The 13,912-nt window shown below is 39.0% G+C and overlaps 1 protein-coding gene across 1 annotated transcript in view; it reads right to left on the bottom strand.

Annotated features, from left to right (window-relative positions):
- Window positions 1–5,326: 5,326 nt before the first annotated feature.
- The window catches only part of c5 (complement component 5), a 35,655-nt gene continuing 27,069 nt past the window's right edge, over window positions 5,327–13,912 (bottom strand). The window contains exons 32-42 of the mRNA XM_078249688.1: window positions 13,235–13,297; window positions 13,044–13,134; window positions 12,782–12,821; window positions 12,187–12,289; window positions 10,929–11,003; window positions 10,605–10,710; window positions 9,544–9,627; window positions 8,632–8,721; window positions 6,432–6,524; window positions 5,570–5,708; window positions 5,327–5,462 (exon numbers count right to left, since the gene is read on the bottom strand). Coding sequence (XP_078105814.1) covers window positions 5,327–5,462; window positions 5,570–5,708; window positions 6,432–6,524; window positions 8,632–8,721; window positions 9,544–9,627; window positions 10,605–10,710; window positions 10,929–11,003; window positions 12,187–12,289; window positions 12,782–12,821; window positions 13,044–13,134; window positions 13,235–13,297 — 1,020 coding nt within the window. The remainder of the gene's footprint in view (window positions 5,463–5,569; window positions 5,709–6,431; window positions 6,525–8,631; window positions 8,722–9,543; window positions 9,628–10,604; window positions 10,711–10,928; window positions 11,004–12,186; window positions 12,290–12,781; window positions 12,822–13,043; window positions 13,135–13,234; window positions 13,298–13,912) is intronic.

The raw sequence follows: 13,912 nt of genomic DNA, 5'->3' as shown, positions 1-13,912 counted from the left end.
CTGTCTCCATACAGACCTTCAGACATTGTTGCCACACTGAAGGTTTTGAAGTCAAGGGTTCGCCATCTTGCTCCCACAGCCAACTACATAAATGTTCTTCATAGCGAAGAATTTGATTGTGCCTTAAGAGCATTCAGAAGGCTGATGTCCAAACTGGATATTATTTTTATTGATGAGGATGGTTTGGCAGAAGGGGCCATAGATGATGGTGGGCCTACCAGGGAGTTTTGTAGACTGTTGATGGGACAGCTCCAAGCAAACCAGATATTTAGCATATATATATATATATATATATATATATATATATATATATATATATATATATATATATATATATATATTCAGCAGACTGCTGCACCCTCAGTGCAAGAAGTAGCGATACCGCAGGTCCTTCATTCCAGCAGCAGTCAGACTCTTTAATGCAACATCATAATGTAGCACTGCTAGCTGTTTCTGCAATTTGAGCCATCACTGGACAATATTCTGCACTATGCATATTTGTGTCACCTCCAACTGTGCAATATGTCATTTCTGTTCATCCTCACCATCTGTATATCTGTGTATATATACTGTCTGTTTATATAAGGGTGTTTATTGTGTAAATATGTTTGTATTATTACTATAATTATTATAACTAATTCTATTTTTTCAATTTCTTATATACTTTCTGCATATTTTTTGTGCATATGTCTATTTAATGGGTAGTTATGTTATTCTGATGTGTGTAAATTGTTTTCTTTTGAGCTGCTGTAGCACAGGAATTTCCGAAGTGTGGGATTAATAAAGTCTATCTTATCATATCTTATCTTATCATATCTTATCTTATCTTATTTGAAGGGCCTCTAGAAGCTCGAACCCTGGCCCTTGACAGTTTTGGTATGTGTAAACACAAGAAAGATAGACACAAATGGTTTGTGATTTTAAAAAAAAATGCTATACTTTAAACATTATTTAAACACTATTTTTTTATTCTAATATTACGACTTTATTCTCGTAATTTTAGATTATTTTTTTCCTTTTCATTATAATAAAAAAAAAAAAATACATACCAAAAAATAAGACCATACATTCTTTAGTAGGGACCAAGACCTTAATAAAGAAACTTGGGTCCAAAAGTTACATGAATGAGTACAAGGATAAAATAATACATAATAAATAAGACAAGGACTCAACCTCCTTTTTACAGAAAGAGCATACAGAGGAAACATCAGGTCTAAATTTATGAAAACATTAATTGCATGGATACTGTCTGTGTATACTAAATGTACTATCTGTTTTTATATGAGTTTCTTTGAACTTACTGAGTGGAAAAAAATCTGTAGAATTCAGTCCAAATATTCCTGCTAATGCCAGGAAACATTACAGGAAATAGGACTTCCTCAGGTGGCCCTTATAGTCTGTAGAGTAGAGTAGCCTACTGTAATAAATTAACTTGTACTTTACCATGTTATACCTCTACTGCACTTTATCTGACAGCTTTAGTTACTTACAAATTAAGATTTTTACACACAAACCTCCACCCCGGCGGGGTATTCCGGTACTCCAGGACTCAAACCTGCAGCATGAACGGACCATTCTTTAGTTCATCAACTGGCTGAAGGGTTTTCAAACTTTGACTCACACGAACCAGACCTTTAAAAATATTAACAGTTACTATCATATCAGCACCAGTTTCTAACCTTTTATTATAAGCACTCAATAAAACATGGAAATCAGGACAGTGTGTCAATAGACCAAATGTAATGTACTCAACATGTCTGTTCTAGTTTATGAGACATCTGCAAAAACACAAACTGGTATAATCATTTCTAATCTAAAATCATCTGTGTTAAGCAAGGGCGTAAATCCCAGGGGGGTCGGGGGGGTCAGGACCCCCCCCATCTAATGGTTGTCCCCCCCTAGAAATATCATTAAAACAATGCTGTGTATTGTAAATAACATAATGATGTATACTTAAAATATCTGTGTAAGTAGTAAAACAATACAACCCCCAAAAAATGCTTTTTAAGTTTAGAAACATTTTGATTCCCCCCTCACTCTTGCCTCACAATGGTTTGGTCCACTGCCTGCTGTATGTCAGGATCTGCACTAGACTCACAGTCACAGTCACATCGGGTAGTGACAGGAATGTAGTAAGTAGGCGGTTCAAGGCTGTTTTATTCACATTAAACATCGGATGAAGTTGTTCTTTTCTCAAATAGAAATGATGCTGAGTAATTAATGAATTAGTCATGACAAAAAATTTCGCTATGTTAGTGTAATATAATGTAACGTTACCTAGCTTATTTAATAGCTTGTTGGATAGAAATGCACCCACTACAACTAACGTTATCACAGAGATAAGCCTAACGTTATGTGTGTGAACTGATATTAGGGTTAATATTGAAGATCTACAGTTGTGTTTTCCTGAATATGAAGTTAAGTGGCAGATCAGTTAAATATATATCCTCTGTCCCAGACGAAACCTAATATTTATGTGGAGGACGCAAGATCATTTTATAATTATAATATGACTGCGTGGTGAACCTATGAACCTAACTCATATTTAGACATCTGACGTTAAAGATTTGTGTTGTTGTTGCCCAGATAAAAACAGACATAAGATCCTTTTTCAGTACACCAAAACGCCAAGTAAGTACAATAAGTCCTCATGTCAAGACAATTTGGTATCATCTTTATAAGAATGGGTGCTTATGGAAATACTAACGTCACTATGTCACAGGCAAAGGAGACAGAAAGAACTGAAGAACAGGGAGACCAGGGACAGTCAGGTGGAGAGTCTCAGGTAAGTGTGTTGAGCTTAGTTCATATTTTTGGAGGTGTGTGGCCGTCACGGTTAGCAGATGAGCTTTACTTGTGGCTCACTAATTTACATTATGATCAGCTAATTTAACAAGTGTACAAAAGCATTGTATTTCTTTTATATGGGGAAATATTTTCAAAATAAGTCATTATGATTTAAGGTATTTTTGTGGCTTGATTGTAAACAACTTAGAAATAAATACATGGTTTTAAAGAAGAATATTTTGGTCAATTTAGTCAGCTTTTTTATTGAATCAAGAGAAACACTGAAAAGAAGGATAATGGTACAGTCTCCATGCTACACTAATGATAGTATTAAGGCTTTCATCTGCGTACACATGTCCTCTACGAGTATAATTGTGGCTGTATTATTTGTGTCCCCTTCAAAAATTGCTCTTCATAAATTCCAAAAGGTCCAAAAAGTGCCTCAGAACACACCGAAGAGACGCCGACTTGAGCATACGCTCTGCGTGTGCGCGAAATGTAATACGTCTCCATAGCAGCAGGTGGCGCTGCTCTGTATTGTTTCCATTAACAGTCTGATTGTTTCCCAGAAAATGAAAACCGGCAGCTGATTGGACAAACCGTCACGTGGGTCTTTTTTCTCCGGAAATTCACAGCCAGACTGTCATGGCGGCTTGTTCAGAATACGATCTCATATTGTACTAAAATAGTTCACCAAAACGTGTTTCTGAAAACATTTTAAGCGAGAAATAGGCCATGCAGTTTCTGAATCTGTCTTCATTTCAGATCGACAAAGGTCCGTTTAAAAGATTTTCGTCAGATTTTGAGCGGCTCATCCGCTTGCCATTTCCGGGCGAGTCCCAACTGCCCTGTCTCCCGACTGAACATGTCGGGTCGGCCCAAATGAAGGCCGACGGCTCTTCGGACGGATGACGGCACGGGACACACCGAACAGACTCGAGTCACCGACCTCGCCAGACGGTCCGACAGCCGATTATCGGCTTGGTGTGTCTCCTCTATAAAGATACATGCTGAAAGTGTCTTATGTCTTACCTGCTGGACTGAGCTGGAAGTTTTCATCAGTTAGCACCATAAGCAACAGTCTGCTGAAGAGAATCTCTGGGACCACTGGGACTGGTATAAGTAAGTAAATACGTAAATAAGTATTAACTAATGATTATTTTCATTATGGATTAATCTGCTGTTTATTTTCTCCATTAATAGATTTGTGAAAATAGTGAGAAATGGCGTCACAATTACCCAGAGCCCAAAGTGACACCTTCACAATGTTTGTTTTGTCCAACCAACAGTCCAAACCTCAAAATTGCATCAGAATAGTGCATTGCAAAACATTATTAAAAGGAAAAACAATAACATGTTTTTACATAAAAAATGACTTTAGTTTATAACAAAACATCAGATATAATAAACTTTTTTTTTTGTCTGTTTAAATCTTAGTTAGTGTAATGGACTACAAGTTGAAAGTGGCATAAAAAGAAAATACTCAAGTTAAATACAAGTACCTCAAAATTGTAGTTAAGCAAGTCCAAAGGGCATAAATGACTCTGGTCCAAGGCCCATGCAAAGGTCTATGGAGCTGGAGTGGGTTGGATGAGGGGCCCTATTTGGAAAATGTTGTCCCCCTGTCCTGTATATGCCTGTGCAATACTTAGTTACATTCCACCACTGGTGACTAATAGAAACAGCAGTTTTTCACGTAATTATAAATTCTCTAATGACCATATTTTAGTGAAGTTTACATGCACTCCTGGAAGTACTCATACATTTTTTTTTAGCAATGCCACAAGGTAAAAATACTCTGTTACAAGTAAAAAGTCCTGCATTCAAAAACGTAATAGTCAAAATGTACTTATAATATCAAAAGCACTCGTCATGCAGAGTGAGAAGGGGCTTTTGCTTTTATTTTTCATTGCAGAAGGGCTTAGTGATGTCTGATCTAGAAAATATATAAATAAATTCCATTTACTTAAATATTATTTATATTAATCCTATTGTTGGGGTTTTATTACCAATGCCTTTTAATGTTGCAGCTGGTTGAATTGAAGCCACTTTGCTCATCTATAACAATTTATACTATTTAATTGATCATGTTAAGAATCTTAATCTACAATGTAACTACAGCTGTTAGACGAATGTAGTGCAGTAAAACTTGCAATATTTATCTACTGGATGAGTGGATCAGTTGCCTGTAGGTAAAGTGATGAAGCAGCAGAATATTTGTGGAACATTAAAAAGAAAATTGATCATTATGGAGCCACGAGCAGGATATAATGACCCAGTGTTCCCAGTGTAATGTATCAGTTACACACACTGAATTTATTGAACTTTTATTGGCATTTTATGAAATGATGACACAATTTGGAAAATAAGAAATAATATCCATTTCCATTTAAACTGTGAGCTAACAAAACTCCCTGAGCTAACAACACTCTCTGAGTAGAGACAATTTCTTCTTCATCTTTATGTTCACAGCTCTCTGTAAACGTCCCTCATTATTAAATTAAAAAATGCAGTGAAAATCTGGTCTGCTTAGTTATGATTAGTTAGGACAGCTTTCTAACTGTAGTTCCAGAGCAAAGTTTTCCAGATGATAACTGTAGTCCAAACACTCGGGAGATCTACAGTCTGTCGGCACGAGCTCCACCAGCGCCTCCGAGTCCAGAGGAAAACGATACCTTCAAGGGAAAACATACCAGGTCAGAGTCACATCAAACTGGGAGAGGAAGAAGAAGAAGAAGAAGAAGTAGAACGGCAGGTGAGAGAGTGGTAGAGAGACACTGACTTGAAGCCGTGGCTGAGCGTGACCTCTGACCCGCTGGCTCCCATCACCAGGTACTGCTTGTTGTTCTGGATATCAACACCACTGCAGGTGACCTTTTTTACCAGCTCCACCTCTGTACCGGAACTCACCGCTTCAAACTCTACAAGAGACGAGACGACGAGAGGAGACGTGACATAATGTGAAGGGTTTTCAGGTAACAGTATGACATGATGTGACATCTTCATTTCTGGCCAATCAGTGTGAGGCATGAGAAACTGATATTTTCATGTTTAACCTCCTGATGCGGATGAACGCATGGTGCGTCCATGGAACAGTTTTTTCAATGTCTCTATTAATATTTCAGCAACAATACAGCGCAGAAATGTGGTTAGGATATTGCCGGTATTGGCAGAATCTCTGAATTCGCAGAATTTTGTGTCCTTTTTATTGCGAGATCATACATCACTCAAGCGGCGAATTAAGAGAAAGGGAAGAGAGCATGTGACACTCATCATCTGCCTCTCTGTGTATAATCGGTGGACTCGCGTCACACCAAAACAGTTTGTCCACATGAGTAATGGTTTGTTTTCACAAGATATTTAAAGAATTTCAAAAAGTGAACTTCAACTTTTGAGCTTTAGCCACATTATCTCTTTACACATGGCTCTAGAACTAATTTGGGCCTCACTAGACATAAGCCGAGTTTGTTCTGAACATTTTCATATGAAACAAATTGGGGTTAGCAGTTATATGCAAATACCCTTAAAAAGTGAATTTAAGATGGAAAAAAAAAATCGAGGAAATGCACTCAGACCTCGGATGAGTTTGGTTCCAGTCTGAAAGCATCACACTGACAGAATGATTATATGTTATGTTATTCCACCTTTATCTGTGTTCTTCAGGACTTCAACTACGGTGGCTGTGTAGGTCATAAAGTCTCCTTCTGCTGCTGCAGACTTCACCGTCACTTTATAGGCTGCAGGGAGACAAACAGGACAATGAAAAATGTCTTGTTGTTATTTTGTGTGTGTAAGATAAGATAACATATAGGCCTACTTTGTCCCCAAGGCTTGGACAATAGAGCTACACAAAGCTGCAATCAACTTAAAACAATAAGTCACAAGCCACAAGTCAGAACAGTGGTACACCAAGACACAGTAATACATTACCTACAACGAAAGATATGTAAAATATTGCACATGCCATATTAAAAAAAATAAATAAATACATATAAAAATGAGAAAAGGAATTCATAAAACCCATAAAACCATTCAACATAATGGCTGAAACAAAATGTTTCCATCCACTTGTCAATTGAATTTTCGGAAGTTCGCTAAAAACATTCATGCGAATAAAGCCAGTGAAAGTGTGTTTCGGCTTTGAAGCGAATAAAAACCTGTGCGCAATGAAGTCACATGCTGTTTTGAGGTCAAATTGGTATATTGAAGAGATTTGAGACATTTTAAGGTGTTTCCATTCATTTTCACACTGAATCGCACAACACACAAGAAAACTACAGATGATAAATATTGCACAAGTTGTAGTAGTGCTTATGTGCCAGCTGATAGCGACATATCAAGCTATAATAGGACAACAACGACGCTATCAAAACATCGCTATGATGATAGATGCATTTAAAAAGTCTATATCTGTCTTTGTTGACACCCGCCATGTCTGCAAAGAAAGTGGAGATGACCTAAAACTTCATTTAATGGCGGGTTGAAACCATAAAATAAACTAACTTGTAAATAAGGCAAATAGCGTTTCTATTAGCGTTTATCGCATAAGCTGTTTACCGATTAAGAGAAATTCCGATGAGATTGAACGTACAAACTTTGTGTCGATATTATTGAAATTCAATCAGATTTTACTGTTTCCATAAGCATTTTTCATTCGAGATGACTTAATTTGCATAAAAACGTGTGGATGGAAACATGGCTAGTGCCTCCTTGCCTATTAGCTACAGTCAGAATTAGCCTGTTATCTTGTTGAAGTGTTATAGACGTTGGGCGAATAAAAAAGTTTGAATCGGTTGCTTTGACATTTGCTGGCTCTGTAACGTCTACGTGAAGGTAATAGTTTGTATTCAGAAAAGAGAATGTGTGACTGGTCTTTCAGAATAGATAGTGTGAAGGGACGGGTGTTCTTTCTTCCCTATCACTTTCATTGCTGTTTGCACCATGTTGTCAATTTGAACTGGACTGTGAGGGTACCATACCACGATGCCATACCATATCTAATGATGCTCTCCAGCACAGCAATGTAGAATGTTAAAATGATCCACACCTGTGGTGGAATTTCCAGAAACACCATGTCATTGTTAAGATGAGACAAGGGGAAAACTTAGGTGACATCAGATCCCTTTTACAGTAGGTCACGGGTCAGTGGTCGAAAAGATCTATTTGGCCATTCTTAATCACTAAACCTGTCCTATGTTTAAGTATGAATTGATGTGTGTCTCTATAGATTGAGGAAGTCTAGGCAGCTGCATGATAAGGGAATGTTGTGTTCCGAGAAACGGGATAGGGTGCCCCACACCACAAAAAGAGATAGGCTGAACTTGCAAAACAACGAGATTTAGGTGAGCATCTGTGTTTAAATGCTTCTTGGAAATGCAGAGTGCCTTAGAATCGGAATGGCACTACATGACACTACACTGTGGTTGAAATTGTATTGCTTAATCCTAGTTCTCCTCGCTCTAGATTCATGAAATGCTTCTGTGTAAGTCATCGAGGTCTCCCGAATTTCACGTCTCCAGAGTCGAGCTGATCTTGAGTTTTTTCTAACCCTAACCCCTAACCCTAGTCTGCAGCACTAGAGCCCGGTGTGCTGTGCAGCGCCACCAAAAGTGTGTGTCTAATATGACAAATATAAATATGTTCCTAAATGACAAATGTATGACATAAATGCACTTATGCGTATTTTGAAACAAATCTCTGATACTTTTTTCTTTCTGTAAGGTGTCACTTTGTTTTTTTTACTTCTTTGAGGGTATTACTCGAAACATATAAAATGTACTGTATAAAGCCTCCATCCAGTAAATGGGAATACATATTCATTTTATGTATTCTCCTCATTCTCACCATATTTGATGTGTGGCTTGCAGGTCTCTTTGATCCGTTTGTCTGTTGTCAGCGTCACATCGATGTTTCCTCTGTAGGCAGCGCACGCAGCTAAACAACCACATATAATGTAAAGTTACAACTAAAAACATATTCAACAATGGCATATACAACATACAAAGTACACAAAAGCAATGCTTGATGAAAAACTATGGTGGCCCTGAAGTGCAAATCACAACAACAAATAGAAAAACGCAACAGCAAATCATAAAACACAACGGCAAATATGAAAACACGACAGCAAATAGGAAAACACGACAGCAAATAGGAAAACACGACAGCAAATATGAAAACACGACAGCAAATAGGAAAACACGACGGCAAATATGAAAACACGACAGCAAATATGAAAACACGACGGCAAATAGGAAAACACGACGGCAAATATGAAAACACGACAGCAAATATGAAAACACTTCAACAAATATGAAAACACAACGGCATTAACTTCTACCGGAAAAGGTAGGGCCTATCTAGTAGAGGATGGTATATTATATTTGCTGTCGTATTTTCATATTTGCTGTTGTGTTTTCATGTTTGTTGTCGTGTTTTCATATTTGCTGTTGTGTTTTCATATTTGCTGTTGTGTTTTCATATTTGCCGTCATGTTTTCATATTTGCCGTCGTGTTTTCCTATTTGCCGTCGTGTTTTCCTATTTGCCGTCGTGTTTTCCTATTTGCCGTCGTGTTTTCCTATTTGCCGTTGTGTTTTATGATTTGCTGTTGCGTTTTTCTATTTGCTGTTGTGATTTGCACTTCAGGGCCACCGTAAAAAAACTTGTAACAAACAACAACAAAACAATAGTAAAAGATCATTTGACATCAGTGATTTGAGTGACAGATGATCTCAGCCAATGAAAAGGCAGACGTTACCTGTCATACACTGACACTGTTCATCCACACAGAGGCGCTGCAGCTTCTGCTGCTGGTAAGAGAAACGTGCGGTGCATTCACTGCCTGAAGGAGAAAAGATGTATCGTTTAAAAAAATTTAAAGGAACAATCCAACATTTAAATAAAATCCTCCGGTTGTCTGTCTTCTCCAGAGTAACATGTTTCAGATGGATATCATTTCATGTCAATAAGACAGACTTGGAGTTATTGTTCTTTTGTTAGAGCTAGGCTAACAGTTTTACCCTGCTTATGGACTTTGTGCTAAGCTAGGCTAAACACATTCTGGATCTGTCGTGCTCGACGACTCTGTGTGGAAGCTTTTTTCTGCCAGGAAAACAAACAAAAAGCAATGCGAAGAATGACATAAATTAAAACACTCAAATGTAAAGATAATAAGTCAAAATAGAGATAGATTACTGTCTCGTACTTTTGATTCAGTAAGTCTTTTTTTTTGATTTAGTCTCTCAGAAATCTGTCTTTGAAAATCAAAAACCTGATTTACAACGTCCTAATCTTGTTTTAGAAACTTACAGTTCTGACTTTAAGTCAGAATCTTGATTTGGCAATGTATGTATGTCTCAAAATTATTAAAATGTTTGACTTACTGGGTCATAATCTGTTTTATACATGCTATGGCCATAATTACTGTATGACATGAGAAGTCAAAAACAGTAAAATGTTTGTGGCCGGGTTGGTTCAGTGGGTAGAGCAGGCGCACATATACTGAGAGGCATATGCCTCGACGCAGAGGTCTGGGGTTTGACTCCGACCTGTGACGATTTCCTGCATGTCTTCCCCCCCTTTCTCACTTAGCTCTCCTATCGATTAAAGTCAAAAAAGCCCAAAAATAATTAAAAAAACAAACAGTAAAATGTCTGACTAAGTAGCTCAACATAATCACTTGGGAAGTCACAGTATTTACTTACAATTGTAATTTTGACTTAATATCTAATCATTTTCACAAAAACAAAAATCCAAACCTGGACACAGACTTGATAAAGACTACATATCTCAGGATACACATCAGGTCCTGACTCTCACCTTTGTCCTGAGGCTCAAAGACGCTAAACAGGGACTCAGTGACCCCGCCCACCCTGAACCCGGTCCTGATGCGAAAACCAACGCAAAGGAAATTCTCCGAGGGAACCTAGCAACCAGACAGGAAGTCATCATAACACAAAGAGCGATAAATGAAACCAAACATCATGGTAATAAAAGGAAAACAAATATAGTTTTTAGATTAGAACAATCTCTCAATCTGAATTTTTGGTTGGAGGTATTCTATTGTAATCGTTTAGAATCTGGTGTTTTTTTGTTTTTTGTTTTTTTAGGTTTGTTGGTGTTCCTGGTGTTTCTGTTACTCACAGAGTCTATCTGAATGATCACAGTGTTTCCTTGGAGTTCATAATGGGAGATGAGCGGCTCCTCTGTGTCCCTGAACTGCAAAACAACAGTTTAGTTAAACCTGAAATAAAACTTCAATAAATAAAACATGAATGAAATACAAGTGTAAAGGACCACCAAAACTCATTGTGATCCGATCAGTCAAACCACTTGCCAAAGTGATCTGGGACATATTTGACCTCATGTCTTTTGTAGTTTACAGTAAATGCCAATGTGTCCCCGGCATGGAAAATGGAAAATATGTCATCAATGCAGGTTATTTTGGGGACAGCATGCCAACACTCTATAGCTTCCCCATTTTACAACGATTTGGACGAAGTGTTGCGGGACTGTGCATCGGTTTGCCAGATAGAAGGAGATGTGTTAAAGGTCCCATGACATGGTGCTCTTTGGATACTTTTATATAGACCTTAGTGGTCCCCTAATACTGTATCTGAAGTCTCTTTCCCGAAATTCAGCCTTGGTGCAGAATTACAGCCACTAGAGCCAGTCCCACAATGAGCTTTCCTTAGGATGTGCCATTTCTGTATCTGTAGCCTTCTGTGGCCTTGACCAACTGCCACTTTGCTCGTTTGAAAGCCATGATGTCTCTCTCTTTCTCATGGGTGGGCCAAATTCTCTGGGCGGGCAAAGCAGAGAAAGGGGCGGTAACCTTTCCCCTTATGACGTCATAAAGGGAAGATTCCAGATTGGCCCATCTGAGCTTTCATTTTCTCAAAGGCAGAGCAGGATACCCAGGGCTCGGTTTACAACTATCACCATTTCTAGCCACTGGGGGACCATCGGCAGGCTGGGGGAACTCACATTAATGTTAAAAAAAACCTCATAAAGTGAAATTTTCATGCCATGGGACCTTTAAATTCAGCTGACAACGTTATTTCCAGCTGTACCAGCACAGCCTAGCAGTACGTGACTGGCGAGGGTGTGGACGCATGACAGACATAGGTGTGAATGGGGAAGTGTCTCTGCTCTTCACTTGTGTTCGGATCCCCGAAACGCATTTTAAAATCAAGTGTAAACAGGGTAATTTTTTCACTTAGTCTGTTTCTGCTTTTATGAACATAACTACGTTTACACCTTAGACAGGAAACTCTTTTACACACACAGAATTCTGATTGAATTTTCACTCTGGTCTGTCCTTATACTGACAGAGTATCGTGAGGTGAGTGCTCTGATTCTCAGGTCAAACCTAAACAGACCTGAACTAAGAAAAGTTCACCTGTTTTAGGTCCTCCAGGTAACCTTCCACACCTGTTGGCAGCTGGATCTTCATCACCGTCAGACTGGACTCTGTGAACACCTCATTAGGAGGTGGTTTATACCTGTAACACACACACATCATTTAAACTCAATCACACTGATGGTCAGATGACTATTGTCAGTTTTTGTAATCATTTAAAGACTGATCTGACATAAGAAGAATTTGGAGAGAATTATTTTGATGTTAATTAACCTCAAAATAATGCTATAATCTTCCTTAATGCAAAAGAAGTGCTAAATGTATTGTAGAGGGTGAAACAAGACGTGCATATCTGTCTCTATCTGTGTATGTAATCTTCTGCTGCAGTCTTTATGTTAATGGAACACATTCAGTGTTACTGAAACGTCCCAGTGATGTCAGGACTTTGAGGTAAAGGTCAGACTGACATATACAAGTTTCACATTTCATAAAAAAGGGCAGATCTGAAACAGCATCAAGATAAAATGACAAATGTATTTATATTTACAGTGACATTATGTCTTCCATGTAAACGTGTAAAGTTAAATGGTGAAGTTTGGTTAAGACGTTAAGTAATGAGTTTTAGGTTTCTCACTTTGCACAGGCGACCAAGTGAGGAGCACGCATACTGGGATCTGACAAGGAGAAGATGAAATTGACTCTGGTAACAGACAGACAGACAGACAGCTGGACAGACATGTAGGTAGACTGATACAAGATGCCTTATCCCAATTTAACAACTTACTTAACAGTTATGTTATGAATATGTTTTGTTATCTTTACCAGGTTGCACTATTAGGGAACACTGTGTCATTGTAAGCAAGTGTAATGACGATAAAGTTTATTTGAAAACTTACTGTTGGAGGTGTCGGGGCCCGCCACCTCTATAGTGATGTCAAAGTTACAATTCTGTGCGGGCGAGGTGGTCTGATAGTAAACTGTCTTCATCTGGGAACAAAGCGGGGGCAAGTCAAAGGGCATCCTGGGACATTTACAACGAGTAAAATGTCCAGTGAACCACTAGGACACTGTATTAAACCACGCCTACCTTCACATTAGACACGCCCTTCCCATAACCTGTGATCACGGTAATGTCATCGTCCTCTGTCACCTGGGAGAAAAAAAAACAGGAAGACAGAAACAGTTTAGAAGGTTATTAACCACAGCAAGGCAGCACCGGACCTGGCTGCTAAGTCCGTCTCACTGTCCTGCACCTGTCTCCCTCTCCTGAGTCCGTCTCACTGTCCTGAGTCTGTCTCACTTTCCTGCACCTGTCTCACTGTCCTGAGTCTGTCTCACTGTCCTGCACCTGTCTCCCTCTCCTGAGTCTCTTTCACTGTCCTGCACCTGTCTCACTGTCCTGCACCTGTCTCCCTCTCCTGAGTCTCTTTCACTGTCCTGCACCTGTCTCCCTCTCCTCAGTCCGTCTCACTGTCCTGAGTCTGTCTCACTTTCCTGCACCTGTCTCACTGTCCTGAGTCTGTCTCACTGTCCTGCACCTGTCTCCCTCTCCTGAGTCTTGGTTCACTGTCCTACACCTGTCTCACTGTCCTGAATCTGTCTCACAGTCCTGCACCTGTTTCCCTCTCCTGAGTCTCTTTCACTGTCCTGCACCTGTCTCCCTCTCCTGAGTCTGTCTCACTGTCCTGCACCTGTCTTCCTCTCCTGAGTCTCTTTCACTGTCCTGCACCTGTCTCCCTCTCCTGAGTCTCTTTCACTGTCCTGC

Source organism: Sander vitreus, chromosome 5 (genome assembly GCF_031162955.1).
Source record: "Sander vitreus isolate 19-12246 chromosome 5, sanVit1, whole genome shotgun sequence".
NCBI lineage: Eukaryota > Metazoa > Chordata > Actinopteri > Perciformes > Percidae > Sander > Sander vitreus.
This window is presented reverse-complemented; position numbering and strand designations above follow the sequence as displayed.